The sequence below is a fragment of the Spermophilus citellus genome, assembly GCF_964194105.1.
Source record: "Spermophilus citellus genome assembly, chromosome: 7".
Classification (NCBI taxonomy): Eukaryota; Metazoa; Chordata; class Mammalia; order Rodentia; family Sciuridae; genus Spermophilus; species Spermophilus citellus.
In genome coordinates this window covers 69539696-69552533 of record NC_138188.1, presented here as the reverse complement: position 1 = coordinate 69552533, position 12838 = coordinate 69539696, and the positions used below count along the sequence as shown (strand labels likewise).

Genomic DNA, 12838 nt, shown 5'->3' with positions numbered 1-12838 from the left:
CACAGGAAATTTTTTTTCTGGGATTCATATCAGCGAGTATTCACCACTATACCTATATTTCTTCAAATACCTTTAATAGCTAATTCCTTCTATTATTGAAGCTACTGTGAATTATTTTACTGTAATTACTTTTGCCCCTTAAAAATCTTCTTTAGGTTCTGCCAATTGATGGAGGAAGCTTCTATTAAAAACTCCAATGGGATGAGAAGAATTTTAATTACGGCTTAATCAGCAGCACAGCCACCAAGCATATAAATTATCATGCACATCGTGCTAAAAATATCCAGTTTCCTTTATCCCCACAACTTTATACTGACAGCACTTATGTGATAATGTTGTACCTGCCAGTCTTTAAACTCCTTTGTTTTACTGGCAAATTTCAGCATGAGCCTCCGCTAAGGCCATTAACAGCATTGGTGCTTTGTGTACTTATCCAAATATGTAAATATGGTCTACACAATAAAACAGCTCCAAATAAAAACTGGTGAAAATTATCTGACATTCCATTGGTGTGTCCCTTGTGCATATTCATAGTTGTTTTTAAATTTTTTTATATTTCGGACATAGTTCTTTCCTGTTTGGTGTTCCACATGCCTAATTCCATTATGCAACTTAAATCTTCAAAAAATTAATTCTTGAATGTGAATGAAAAAGTATCATTCAGAACAATTGCTTCAAGCAATTGAAATTTGTTTTTAGAGTTGATTTGTGTATATATATATATATACAATTCATTTTTTTCAAAACCCCCAAAGTTCTTGATATGTATATTCACGTAATATTCCTCCTTATTTAAATAGTGAGAGTCTTGTAGGTTGAAAGCCAAGGAATCTTCAGTAATTTTGTTTTACTGCAATCCATCAAAAAAAAATAGTTTGTTTCTCTTATCTGGCTATACCCTGGTTGTTGAATGTGAATGGGGGTGGGGATGGGGGTGGGGCAGAGTATTGTTCTGTCCTCCAGTAAATGTATTGAATGTGTGTAAGGGTTGAATCCCTGGTATAGTGTTGGGAATCATTGTAATGGTGTTGGGTGTCATTAAGGGAACATCATCAGGTGACCTTCTCATAGCTAGTGTGTAATCTGGGGGGCAGGCGGTCCGAAGAACCACCTCATGTGGATGGATGGACTCACATTCATGATCCAAATCAGTGTGCTTCATTTGGAGGGACATGATTTCCTCTTCTTGTGCATGGGTCAGATCGTTGGTGGTAGTACGCTGAGGGCTGCACCTCCTGTGGACATCGTGTCTCCTCTTATCCTTTTTGTAGTACAGGGCTGCAAAGGCCAAGATGTTCAGAAACAACAGTGATGCTCCGACTGCAATAGTGACGCTCAGCTCTGTTGAGTAGTCCCTTTGATCCACTGAAAATGGACTTGGCTGTTGTTTGGGATCATCCTGCTTGGCAGTGGGAAAGGCTGATGTGACAGGTACAGAATTTTTTCTCGTGGGTCTGAGAGTGATGTCAGTTGATGGCACTTTAGTTGTTGTCGAGGTATACTGAGAAATGTCATTGAGATTATGCAGATGAGGTACCAGCTCCAACCAGAGGTTCACCTTATTGGCCCTGTAATGCTCTTTAACTCTTGGTTTTAATCCAATATGGAGATAAAGTTGGTCTTTCTGGGAATATCTGGTCCATGCTACTTCTTCAAAGCGGTTGGGTTTGGTATGGATGAATTTTGTGTCTTGAGGGACTGGTTGATTGGGGTCACTAGGAAAGAAAAAGAATTTATGAGAACAAGATTGTTTTGTCCATAGTCAAAATATCAGTACTTTAATGTCAAGTGAAGAGGTAACACAACAAGGCTTTAGGTTGTGTTTTAACATTAACTTGGGTCAATTTAGAAATTTAAATCTCATATAAGAGGCAGATTTCTAGATGGTTGAAAATACAAAACAATAGGTCTCACATTCTTGCCCTCTATGTCCACTAAAAACAGGCTGCTATCTATTCCAAGATCGATCGATCTATCTATCTATCTATCTATCTATCTATCTATCTATCTATCTATCTATTTTTGGTACCAGAGATTGAACCCAGGGGCACTCAACCACTGAGCCATATCTCAGCCTCTTTTTTTTTTTTTTTTTTTTTTTAATTTTGTGACAGGGTCTTGCTAAGTTGTTGAGGCTGACTTTAAATTTGCAATCCTCCTGCCTTGGTCTCCAGAGCCAGCTGAGATTGCAGGTGTGTTCCTCCACATTCAGCTATTCCAATATTTTTTTTAAAAATTTATTTAAATATTTATATACATATGAGTTATCTTATAGGAAATCTATATAGAAATGGTATGGAAAAATAGAAAGGAAGTACTTGAGGTTTGGGACTGGCAGATAAATATTTGAGTTATGGTGCTGCTACATATCAGAAATATGAATATCTATAAGAGGCTCTCAGAACCTCAGGACCCCTCTGTGTAAAATAGGATTAATAGTATCTGACTTTGTCTCAGACGGTTTTAAAAATATCAAATAGCGCACAGTATTATGAACTGGAAAAACTATGAAATAATATTTTGTACTAGTAAATAGTAACAAAAATAAGTTCTTTGTAATACAAAAAACCAAAAACATAAATAATTTTTCAGCAATGCAATAGAGACATAAGCCTTTCTTAATAAACTTTTAAAAAACAAGACTAAAATAGTAATGACTTTTTGAAACATTATAATATAGAATTAATTTTTAACAAAAAGAAATTGCTATATTGCTGCTATCAATTTGTTAAATTATTTGGGCACAAAATATGTATTGTTTTTAAAAATATTTAAAGGGATATATTCTACTAAAATTCTAGTAAACATCACTCCTTAAGTACATACCCAGTTTTAGCAAAGTTTGTCCAGTATGTCATTACGACAGCACTCAGCATCACATCATTTTTGGAGAAATTGCAAGGAAATAACTCTGTGGGACCAATCATGGGGATTCCCAATACATAGGGAACCTCATCTCCATGGGCTGCATCAGCCCAAGCTGGAACCTGATCTGTTTGGCAATGATGGTAAAAGGCGTAGAAGTATGTAGGTGAACCAAAGTTTGAGTGAAGATCTGCTGTGGCTACAGCTGGTGCCACCCACTGATGGTCAGTAAATAATGCCAACAGTGTCTTCCTTCTGGTTTCAGGGTTATGCCGATCAGCCCAGTCAGTGTACATGAATTTAATGGTTTCTCTCAAAACATCTTTGCCTTCAGGATAGCCGTATAAATTATCAACAAAATTGGAAACAGCAAAGTCAAAGTCACTAGCTGATATACCATCATCACTATCTACTATATTTTCAACAAATTTTAACCCTTCCCCTTGGTTAACTCCTAACATTATGTCATAGTTGAGAAACTCTCCTTGCTCCATCAATATCTGGGGGTCGTCTGGTATGACATCACCATCGATCACAGGTCCAAAGGCTATGTGGTATCTGGCAGGCTGAATATCTTGATCAACAAGTTCTTTGTAAGGCTTCTTCTGGAGGCATTCCACTAACTCTACTGTATCTGAAACATTGCAACCAACTTTTGTGGCCAACATTCTAGCATATTTTGCAGGTTGGAAACTAACAGCCCAGCTGGAAAGGGCTGTTCCACTTTGAGCTATTGCTCGTTGAAAAAGTCCTATGGGAAAATCAACAAAGAGTTTCAGGTAACCTTTGAAGAACATCGTGGCAAAAAAAATAATAATAATAATAACATCTGACCTCTGAGACACGTATATAAAAACCCAGATACATATCAAGAAACAGAGAGAGACATTTGGCCTAATAGAGAAAGTACATAAAGTCATCCCCAGGGTATAATGAATCAGAGATGTAACTAAGTCTTGGGCTTTAAGTGACACCTGTTATAGGGATTAATAGTTCTAAAGTTTTGCAGTCTCAAAGAGGCAGTAAGCAAAGAGAAGAGAAGTTGTAAATACTACAGTAAAAAAGCCCCCAATATTATCTTCTAGGAGCATGTAAACACAGTCAACACCAACCAGAGGGGGCCAATCCTCTCTCTTTTGACTCACCATCAGACTGTATTGTTTATTTGGGATATTTTTTCCAAATTGATTTTATCTGTCTTCTCTCAAAATAACTCTGTGTGTTGATTACACTAGCTTTATTTTGAAAAAGACTTGTAGTCTCATAAAACTACTGGGGTTGGGAATTTGTTAATACCCTGGGGATGGCCTTAAAGTCACACAAAACAAAGTATCACTTTAGACATACTCATTCCAGATCTTCATGTCAGACATAGTAAGCTGAATATTTTCTTTCAGAGAAGACATAACATTTGAAGTGTCTTCACTAAGTTAAAGAAAAAATTATGAGCAGAAAGATCCAGTTGGGGTGGGTGAGTAAACATCTTCCGCAGTTGAATGTAACTTGCATTATTCTATCAGAAAATGTGAAACATACATGGTCCACTGCTTTTTACTTAATTATGTTTAAGAATTGTAAATTATGGCCCCATAGGTAGCTTGATAAGAGCTGCATGTCATTCAAATTTACAAATGCATTTACCCTAATCTACTTAATAGGGTACTTTGTAATGACATTCTTGTTTTAAACTATAATTTGTCTATTTTCTTTTAAATTTTTACATTTATTATCAATTCCAGATGCAGCTTTGTAGTTCAGTTATTTAACAATATGCTTAATTATTCATACATGTTAATGAGAAAATAACTCCTTTTATAGTAACTTCTTTTACAACTGCTAAAGTGGTTCTAAATTAGAAGAAAAGTGTTTTCCAAACATGCATATATATTAAAAAAATGTCTATAATGTGTTCCTAGATAGTTCTAAACATTTTTAAAAGTTAAACAATTTTACTTTCTGACTCTTTGGAAACATATTTTTACTTTGATAAAACAAGGTGTACTAGAATAAACAATACAAATACCAAAAATTTTAAAGACATATAGGCCGCTGTCAAAATTTGCTTGAAGAAATACTTTATGAATTAAAAATTTTACAATTAAAATAAACCTAGTGACTTTGATGATATTCTTTGAATTTCCAGGACTCAGTGATGTTAACTAATTATGCCCCAAAAAGATTTAGTGAAAAATGCACATCATGTTAAATATTGCCTGAAATACCCCAGTTAGATGGTCTTGGGAAAGACCATTTATTTTATCACTATTGACAGTGCTTGTTGAACGTACTGGAGATGTAGCTCACTCCTGGGGTCACAGCCTGCACACTGCTGCAGCCCTTTATGGAGTTTACAGACTTTGAAGCCAATGATTACATCGGAGGCAGAATCCTTTGGATTATTTCAAGAGTTTTGAGGCTGTCTTGGTCAAGTCTGGCAGCACATCCTGGAGATGGGTTTAAGAACAAACCTACCTCTGTCTCTGGCCAGAGCTTCCCTTGAATGGTGTGATGGAAGGTTATATTTTATACTATTTGCAGAACTATTTGCCAGTGTTCTTCTCACTGCCAATTGTTGAATAGCAATGTTGATTGATAAACTAACTTATTTTTTTAATCCAATGCTAGTTTGATAAGCTAAAACTAGCTTTGGTACCCATTTGTGTTAAAATGAGGCCAAGAAGTCTATTCCAGTGATATCAGTAATGTATGTTAACTTGCCTAAATATTGGCACAAATAAGGTGCTATATCTAGAACAATCTAATCTTTTTAATTAAAAATCCAAAATCTGTTATTTCAAAATAAGCCATTTCATTTCAAAGCAAAATCTCTATGAATTTTAAAGTATTCTCAGCTATATAATTTTGTCATCTCAAATCAGAATCTTACTAATATAAATGAGATGCAATATAAAATATGTTAATAAATTAAATAAAGCAAAATTCTCTCTATACACTCATTGATTGGTTTTTCTTTTAGAATTCCACCTTAATGTATCTTTGATAACTAAAACAAATATTCTATGCATGATGCTCAACCATAAAAGTTTCACAAAATAAGATGCTTCATAAATTTTGCTTGATAATATATACTTAGGTTTTCCATATATATAAAATGAGAATTAAGAGACATAAAATAAAAAATGGGCTGTGTTGATGCATATTCTCTATTTTCCTATTATACATAAATAATGGAGAAAAATATTTACTTTCCAGACTTCTTCAACAAATCTTTTCTGTTCTTTATTGGTCTTTCACGTTTTAAATTAATTATGTAGGTAGAATGGGTTCCTTATCACATGGTAAAATGGAGCCCATAAAGAACAACATGAAGAGCCTTGAACAGGCACTTTGGAAAAAGGATGTCAAAGCTAAAATGTAAACAAAAATATTTCATAGTTTTAAGCAGCTTTAGTGCTCCATGCTGCTTTGCCAAGCTTTAGGGGAAAAACACTTTTGGAGTTGAAAATAGAAAAAGTCACAAAATCAAGTATATTTTATTTTTTAACCAAAAACTCAACTAGTGACCTTGATGCTTTGACAATTTTGGATCATGCATGCAAAATAATCAAATATCCATTCTTTTCTCAGACAACAAGTGAAATCTTATGATTCCAGAAAAACTAGTTTATGACTGCTCCATTAGTTTCAAACTACTAAAGGGCTTAAAATGTCTATTGTCTTGAAAATATATTATATACAATCCCTGTGCTAAATAAAAAAAAATCTTATTTGATTTTGATTACTGAATAAGCAAAGAGGACAAAACTGCTAATGTCTTTGCCTGATTTTCCCCCAAATCATCCTTTGAAGAAAAGAAAATAACTACAATACTAGCTACTCTGAAGTGTGCTTGAAAGGGCATCCTTACCAAGCTCCACAAGAGACAAAGAAGAGTTTGACAAAAATTTAAACATGCATAGAAAGCTGAAGAAACATAGTTTTAAACAGTTATTGAATTCAACCTCACATTCAGTTTGAACAGAGAAGTATATACAAAGTATCACATATTACTGATGGTGGTGGCATGCAGACACCAAAATTGTCAAAATTTGCAACCTGCATAATACCTTTGGTTGAATTGCTCCAACGGTTACCTTCAGAATAATGGGATAAAGTCAGCAGATTGACACATGAACCCCCAGCGCCTGATCCAAAAACAGTGATTCTCAAGGGGTCACCACCAAAGAATCCAATGTTCTCACTAGTCCATCTTAAAGCCTGTATGAGATCAAGAAGTCCATAGTTTCCTTTTGCGGCCTGATCCCCTGTACTCAAGAAACCTGGAAAATAGAAATGGAAAAACACCTTAGAACACTTGTTTAGTTGACATTAACTGAACAGACATCACATTTAAATGCAAATGAAGCCTTCATTAATCAATGTGAGCATAAACCAAGGTTTTTAGTAAAAATTATTTCCCACCAGAAAAAATGATTTATCTTAGGAAGAATAGTAGTGATGAAAACCTGAAACATGCTGTTTATCTTCCTCAAAGGCTTCCCAAGTTATCCAGGTAACAGGTCCACAGGTTAAATAAAGGAAATAAAAGCATTTCCAGAAGAACACAATGGAAAAATTCCAAAGGTCAAGTTGTCTGATGGAGACATTTGGGAAGTACTATGAGAATACTCGAAAATTAACTGCATGAAACACCATATCAGTCCTCAAGTTGCTTATGGTTTCTCCGGGACAGAATTTAAAATATGTGTAGCAGAAAGTAAGTATGGCTGTAGAGAAAAGACATTTTCCAAGCCTTGTGGGAGAAGTTTTAGAAATTCTGTTAAATTATATACAATTCTTTTCATGCATCCATTTGAACATTTTTTAAATCAATTTTGGCCCATGATCAAGAAAGAATCATTGTGCTAGAGATAATTTGAGACCATATTTTGGAATACCTTAAACACTAAACTGAGGATTGTTGCTCAATTAGTTAACAGTATAAATAACTAAAGTTTTTGAAAAGTTCAGATTCAGATCATTTCTGGGTTGTTCAAAGCTCTAGTTTAAAGCTGATATGATAATGAGGAGGAACACAGGTTGAAGAATACAAAGAATAAAGATTGGGGAAAGATTAAACAGATCTGAACTGACAAGGGCGATAGAGATTGAGAAAGGAAATGAACACAAAAAATTGTGGCAGTTAAGAGCTGAGTGATTTGGAAGATTGTGGAGGGAGGAGTCAAAGATATTACTTTAGTACCACTTTAGCCATATTCATTTTTTTTCTGCAAAATGAATTTTTTGTAATGTATTACAACTTGTAAAACATATATTTGTTCTCTATCATAATACTGCAATTTTAATAAATCAGAAGAGTAGAATGTGGTTCATAAAATATTACATTTTATGGATTATTCATATCATATAGAAAATATATAGGGTCATATTACATGTAAATTGATTAATAATACTCAGGAATATAATTTCAAATCTCAACAAGTTCATAGAACTAATTTAAAATTACTTCTATCTGATATTGTAAGTACAGTAGAAACTACACATTGATTCAATGTTTAAATAAAAACTAATGATTTTCAATTTAAAATATACTTCATTTTATAAAATAAGTGATGAAATCAACTGGATTTCTGAAAGTCAGACTATGACATTAGTACCTATCAGTTGAATAAGTAAATTCATAACCAAAATGAATGTGTGGATGAGAAATTCTTTAGGATTATTGTAGGGGGGAAAAAAAGATTAGTCCTCCCAAATAACTTTAATAAGGGTAAAGAATTGAAAGTGGTTAGTCCTTTTCCTACAAGATCAAAAAAATGTAAAAAACATAAATTCTATCTCTAGTTCACTCTATGAGCACATGTGCACATATGTGTATGTGGTCCAGGAAATATTAATTATTGTTAAGTTTGAGGATAACATTTTCCAAATATATTTTGAATAAACATTTCTTCCTGCTCATGCCCATTACCTGTAATTTAATTTGCATAATAATTTAAGGAAATTTTCATGGTTTCTTCTTACATTGAAACATTGTCAAATACTCAATTATGGCATAATGAAATTCAGAACTAAAGCATAGCAGGGGATTCCTTTATCTTTCCTAGCTATTACATGAACTTTGGTATAAGACAGAATCATTTCATTCCTAAAGAATTCAGTTATGAATGTTTTAATCTATAAAGATAGACTGATGGCATAAACCTGGAAAACAATATTATAGAAAGATTACTAATAATTAGTTAAAAGGACTCTGAAAGAATAAAGGATGGATATATATATATATATATATATATATATATATATATATAGAGAGAGAGAGAGAGAGAGAGAGAGAGAGAGAGAGAAGAGAAGAGAACAAGACAGTACTCTAGGTAGTTTATTACCTATAAATTCTGTATCACAACATTCAGTTAAAATTTGATTCCTGAGTATAGCTTAAGCCACACAAGCATAAAATGAGGATTTGAATTTAATTCCTCTTGAAATAATATTGAATAACATTATTTATTTTCAAATGAGTCTTTACATCCATACAAAAAAACTTACTACTAAAATAACTATTATTCAATGTATAGCATGTAGAGAAGCACAGTAAATTCTACCTTAACTATTAAGTAACTGTATGCCCCCCCCACCACTATAATTTTACTTTTGGTTGTACCATTTTCACCACTCAGGTGGATTGGCCAACTAATTTTATATTTACATAACAATAATTTTAGAATATATCAAGTCTCTGAAGAAAAACTGCTTTATACATAATTAAAAGAATGTTGCAACATCTTCCAGGAAAAGTTTTAAACACACCAATTTGATTCCCAAATTATACTATTAAATTAAAGTATGGAAGTTGATGAAGTCCTCTGGTAAAAGTTATGTCTTAGTTATGTCTTAGAAATGTCCAGGATTACTCTTAAAGCTCCATTTTTGATCTTCAATACTGAATTACCCTCACTCTTAATTCTATTTCATAGGTATGAAGAAGTATCCTTCTACCTATTCATTCATCTGTCATCTATCTAGTCTATATGAAGCCAAATGATCATTATAGTGAATATAGAGAACAACTTTAGGTTTTATATTATGGAGAAATAATAGTTACTGTCATTATTAAGTCCAGTCAACCAATCAGATCATCTCTTCAGACCTGGGAAGAGCCATACATGCTTCCATGAATTCCTTGATTCTTATGCTGCATTCAAATAACATCCTATGGCTCAGCTAGGCCCATGATATGAGCAAAGTTAAATAAGTTACTGCCTCAAAGGAGACACAGTTTGCTAATTACCCAAGAGATATACATTATTTATATCTTGCTATCCAGTGAAGTATTCATCCAATTTTTAATTGACTTAGTTGCTACATTCTTAACAGCAGAATAATTTCAGATCACTCTATTTGGAAATTTATACTGAATTATTCAACTACAGTCCAACCATGAGGAACCCAATTTTGTAAAACCTGAAAGTGCCATTTACCTTCATGATCATTTGGAGAAGAAAGATTTTTCCTTCATGTCATTTAAACCAGTCATAACAGAAAGTCACAAACTTTATCCGGCCCTCATTTGTAAGCTTCTAGACTGTGTGATTAATTTTGTTACACATTCATAATAATATGGCATATTATTATTTTCATAAGACAGAATAATAGTGACTACAAAAAAAATTAACTTTTCCCTTTTCAGGAAGAAGCAGCAGAATGTTCCAGGGAAAATCAACTATTTAGTTTACTTGATTCTCGACTACAAAATATTTTAAAACATTAGTACTTTAAAATTGATGGCTAACCCAAAAATTCATTATTGCCATTATACTGAGAACTACTTCATTATTTCATGAATCCACTACAGTCATTATTCAACTCTTTGTTCAAATAAAATTTATTTAATATCATACTTCCTGCCTAAAAATTAGTTCTATTGAAAAACACTTCCAATTGTTGTTCCTACATGGAACAACTAATTCCACTGATCTGAGTAAATCTACTGAGAAAGCTGAGTTTTAAATCATAGTTTACCTGATCTGGCAACTATGATTGCTTTTCCATAGTTAAGGAGAAACCAGAAAATTGAGCATAGCTCCACAGGTCTTTGGAATGGAAAACTCAGATCAGGCCTAAAATAAATTGGGCAAGGGAAAAATAAATAAAAGCAGAAAATTACTGTGACAGAGATATTGGCTTGGCCTACTGATATATACTGAACTCACATGAGTCTCTGGTAAGCAGGTCCTAAGTAATAGGGGAGAAGCTAAGTTTGGTTGTCAGGCAGTAGCCTTGAAGCTTATTCATTGACCCAATCAAGTACTTAGGTTTCTAACAACACAACAATGTACAATCTATTCCAAATGTTAAAACAGAAAAATTGGGTGAGTCTTACTAAAAAAACAATGACAAAAAGTACCTCAGGAGGAACCTTGGACCAGGAAAAACAGACCACTTACATTTCAATTTTTTTTTAATATTCTTTTAGTTGTCAATGGACCTTTATTTTATTTATTTTTATATGTGGTGCTGAGAATCAAACCCAGTATCTCACACATGCTAGGCAAGCGCTTTACCACTGAGCCACCACCCCAGACCACTGCTTACATTTTAGACAACATATGGAATGTCAGAGATTTAAGATGTCAGTGATTCTATACTGTAGATGTGTGTTTTGCTTTTTTTGGGGTGTGGGGTAGGGACCATCTTCAAATATCTATTGTATAATGGTTCATTTCTGGAAATATTAAATATTATATAATAACCTTAGAGTCTGTATTGTGTATCAGACTATAAAGAAGTAGAAGGAAATTGTTAGTGTTTATTCACGCTGTTGCCTGGTTATAGATGATGTGATTGACTCTGAATCAAAATGATAAGCCTTCAAATAGAGAACATTAAGGAATCAGCCTTGCAGACATGACTCTTTGAATGACAGTGAGGCATACTTCCAGGGGCCTGGGTATATGAATTGAAAAAAGAACTAAGTATAGATATTTCCTTGTAAACATAACTGGATTTTAAACTGTAGAATTAAATTCTCAAGTGATTCCAATTAAAAATCCAACCAGAAATCCCATGTTATAACTCTCGCTATCTGCTCAGTTGCCAGGTCTAATCAGTTACCCTGCACTCTTGTCTATTTCTTGTTTTAAACCACATACCCCTGTCTTTTCTTTCAAAACCCATGAAATCTTTCTAATTAGTCATTTGACCTCAAGAATGCCAACAAACAAGTCTATCTTTTATTCTCACCACACTCACTTTTGAAAAAATATTCTATTCTAGTAGAGGGATGCAGCTCTATGAAAATCTTCATGAGAAGTCATGATTAAATAATTTAAATTTATTTCTCTTTGAGGCAATATTGTTCAAAACACGGTGTTTTATTTATTTTTTTTTAAAGAGAGAGTGAGAGAGGAGAGAGAGAGAGAGAGAGATTTTTTAATATTTATTTTTTAGTTCTCGGCAGACACAACATCTTTATTGGTATGTGGTGCTGAGGATCGAACCCAGGCCGCACGCATGCCAGGCGAGCGCGCTACCGCTTGAGCCACATCCCCAGCCCCAAAAACATGGTGTTTTAAAATTCACCAACCTGGGCATATATGGCTAAATGGTGCCAACAATAGTGCCAAGACTCCACCATGGGGAAAAGTAATCTCACTAACATATAATTTGAGGAAAAAAATGGATATATACATGTAAAAGAATGAGTTTGGACCTTTACTTTCCATTATATATAAAAAACAACCCAAAATGGATTAAAGGCCTAAATGTGAGACCTGAAATGACTAAACTTTTAGAATAATTCAGAGACGACTTCAGGTTATTGAATTTGGTGATGATTTTGGGGGCTTTATACCAATGCTCAGGCAACAAAATAAAAAATAAGCAGATTGGACTCCACCAAACTTAAAAACTTCTGCATATCAAAGGAAAGAATCAAAAGACTAAAAAATCAATCCATGGAATGAAGGGAAAAAACTGTTAAGTCACATAACTGATAAGGTATTAATATCCA

At 33.6% G+C, this 12838-nt stretch overlaps 1 protein-coding gene across 4 annotated transcripts in view; it reads right to left on the bottom strand.

Annotated features, from left to right (window-relative positions):
- Window positions 1-892: 892 nt before the first annotated feature.
- NLGN1 (neuroligin 1) overlaps window positions 893-12838 on the bottom strand; it is a gene marked incomplete at both ends in the record, with an annotated part of 680233 nt that continues 668287 nt past the window's right edge. For 3 of the 4 annotated variants that reach the window (XM_081302242.1, XM_081302241.1, XM_081302243.1), the window contains 3 exons: window positions 893-1715; window positions 2827-3616; window positions 6933-7145. In XM_081302242.1, coding sequence (XP_081158368.1) covers window positions 893-1715; window positions 2827-3616; window positions 6933-7145 — 1826 coding nt within the window. The remainder of the gene's footprint in view (window positions 1716-2826; window positions 3617-6932; window positions 7146-12838) is intronic. The other variant, XM_081302244.1, reaches the window with a different exon arrangement.